General features: G+C 30.2%; 1 protein-coding gene across 1 annotated transcript in view; it reads left to right on the top strand.

Moving 5' to 3' along the window:
• Positions 1 to 2,384, top strand: part of LOC107648840 (GDSL esterase/lipase At5g03610) — a 12,440-nt gene extending 10,056 nt beyond the window's left edge. The window contains exon 4 of the mRNA XM_016352651.2: positions 1,626 to 2,384. Coding sequence (XP_016208137.1) covers positions 1,626 to 2,138 — 513 coding nt within the window. The 3' untranslated portion in view covers positions 2,139 to 2,384. The remainder of the gene's footprint in view (positions 1 to 1,625) is intronic.

Raw genomic sequence — 3,063 nt, 5'->3', positions numbered from 1 at the left:
GTAAAGAACTCCCAACTTAAAATAAAGAATCAATAAAAAACTTATTAATAAGTATATTTTTATAAAAATAATTTTTATTATTGAATTTCTATATACATAATACAGTTTATTAAATTGATTTATATAATTTAATAAAAAACCAACTATTGATAACAGAAATGCTTTTTATGAAAATACATTTCTCATCGATACACTAATTTTTAATTTACTCGAAAATAATATAAATACAACATTGAATATTATGTAGTTATCACAACTTTTTTCTTTCCTAATCATTACAGAATCTCTATTATTATATTTTTATAAAATAAACTCCATTCAATTGATATGTGAATACCTTTTACATATTCTGCCTTGTAAGTTTCTCTATAGTAATATTTGGTAATTAATAAAATTTAATCTAAAATAATTAAAATTTTTTGTTTTTGATATTATTTATTTGATTGAACCCAATTTAATGATTATGTTTTACATTGTCACGACTTTGACACACTCCAACCTTACAGTATCGACACTCGAACTTACTTAATCTCTTGAGTTAATATTAAATTAAACCTAACCTTTAATATTTAGTAAGAGAGCTAAAAACACGAGAAATGAAGATTTGGTAGAAAGAATACTTTATTATTACTCAAGTATTTGTTAGAATGAATCACATTCCAAAATCTAATTCTCACTCCTTATTTATAGCAATCTACCTCCTCAATGGATGGTTGGGATTAAATTTAATTAACGGTCCATATTGATCATGCATAACCTTCACTACAAATATATATCCTATCACATTTTTCTAAATACTTGTAATTATTCCATACTACATACTCTTTATACTTCTATATACATTCACACTCTTCTAAAATACTCTATAACCTTTTAGAGTCTTCTAGAACCTTCTAGGATATTTTGCGACCTTCTAGGGTATTTTAGAATATTCCAAAACCATTTATAGCATTCTCAAACACTCCAAAAAATTATACAAACACAATTAAATCTAACATTCTAAAATTTATCGTGACATTCTCTCCCACCTATTGCGCAACGTTCTCGTCACATTTTGTTTTTGATAGTGCTCCAAATCTTCTTAGAATTGCTATAGATCTTCACGAGCTTTCCATCTAACTTTTGGCTATCAAAAATTCTTTCCACTTGAAAAAATGAATTGTATAAAAATTATTAAAATATCTCTAACTTAACATTTAAAATTTTATATGTATAATATCTATTATTTAAAATATATAATGTCTATAACAGACGTAACAAATTGAGACTAATAATTTTTGAATTTTTTATTTTTAATAAATTGAGATCGATTGAATTTGAGATTATTAGATTTCTTTTATAAAATATGCTATGCTGATTTGGGACTAATTTTAGAGTTAATGATATAAGAATTTAAAATTTTTATTTAGAGAAAAGATTATATAATTATAGATATAACAATAGAAAATTTTGTGGGATTTGATTCATCTTTGCGTGAAAGGAATTAATTGTATTAATTAAGTCAAGAAAGTAATTTACACTATTTATTTTTTAAGTGAGAGTATTATTAAGTATATATTTTTTATTATTGTTTAAGACTTTTTGGTTAACATAATCTGATTAGGGGACATTGGCACTTGTTCCAGGGTCTACCATATTTCGTGGCGTCAGTGGTGAATCAAACAACAAGGAATCTGATGCGGATCAAAGCATTGGGGATAAAGAAGATCATAGTTGGCAGCCTCCAACCCCTTGGATGCCTACCTCAGGTCACAGCCTTCTCGTCCTTCCAACAATGCAACGCCTCTTCCAACACCTTGGTGGCTTTCCACAACAACCTCTTGAACCAAGCAGTTACCAATTTGAACCAATCGTGGTCGTCGTCCTTCGCGGTTCTCAATCTCTACGACAGCTTCATGTCCGTCCTAAACCACCCTACAACGCACAACATCCAGAACCAGTTGCGGCCGTGCTGCGTTGGGGTAAACAGCAAGTATTCATGTGGGAGTGTGGATGAGAATAACGTGAAGATGTATAGGGTTTGCAACGATCCCAAATCCGCCTTCTTTTGGGATCTGGTGCACCCCACGCAGGCCGGGTGGCATGCCGTGTATAACAAGTTAAGAACCATGAATGCTCTTCAAGGAATTCAGTTCTAGAATTACATAGATAGAGGAGAACTGAGGGATTGCATCCATGCTTGCTTGCGTTGTTGCTTAATTGGTACATGTAAGCTCAATTAAATTAAGTTTAGCTTAGCTTGCCCTGTTCTTTATGTTACGTCAACACATGCGCCCTTTCCGTTGTACTTGTTAATTGTCTCTTCAAGCTAAGTTAGTGTTTTATGTTAATTCTGCAATGTGCATATAGAATGTTCATCATTTTATTGTTCCAAACTAACAAAATTGATCTAAAATGAATACGTTGTTAGAGTTATGCACACACTATAGTGCCATGCTATCTGATCTTCATCGGTGTCCATAAGAAATGTAAAATGTAGGATTACAAGTGTTCATAACACGCAGCGGAAGTAATAAAGTAATCCTATTGATCTATTTTGTGCTTAAAACTTTATTAAAATAAGATGGGTTAGATGTCAATACCTGAGTACCCTAGTGAATGAAAAACTTTCTCCTTCGATAGTACGAAGGTACTATGTGTATCCACACCGAGACTGATCCTTGTTGTCAACTCCTTGACCAATGGATTTAATTGAGAAATTTCATTAGGAATTCTTAGAGTGAGTTAGTTCAATGGTTATATCTCTATATATACCATTTATATATATAATTTAATAAATGAGATCTATTAATCTTCATCCAATGAAGACTATTAATCTATCCGAATCACTAATGTCCCATTTTTAGTGATTCTACGATTAAGAACAATTTAAATTAAAAGTACTCAAAAAACGTATATCTCATTATTACGATCCCTATCGTAATTATTCGTTTCTAATTTTAATTAAGGACACTATCATAAATTATAAAAGTTTATTCTTATAAAAAGAAATAATAATAATAATAATTCATAATAGTATTTTGTTGGACATACACACTTATCTCCAACAATCTCCCACTTGCA

Source organism: Arachis ipaensis, chromosome B06, assembly GCF_000816755.2.
Source record: "Arachis ipaensis cultivar K30076 chromosome B06, Araip1.1, whole genome shotgun sequence".
In the NCBI taxonomy this organism is placed as follows: domain Eukaryota; kingdom Viridiplantae; phylum Streptophyta; class Magnoliopsida; order Fabales; family Fabaceae; genus Arachis; species Arachis ipaensis.
Note: the sequence above shows the minus strand (reverse complement) of the source record. Positions and strands in the feature narration are given on the sequence as shown.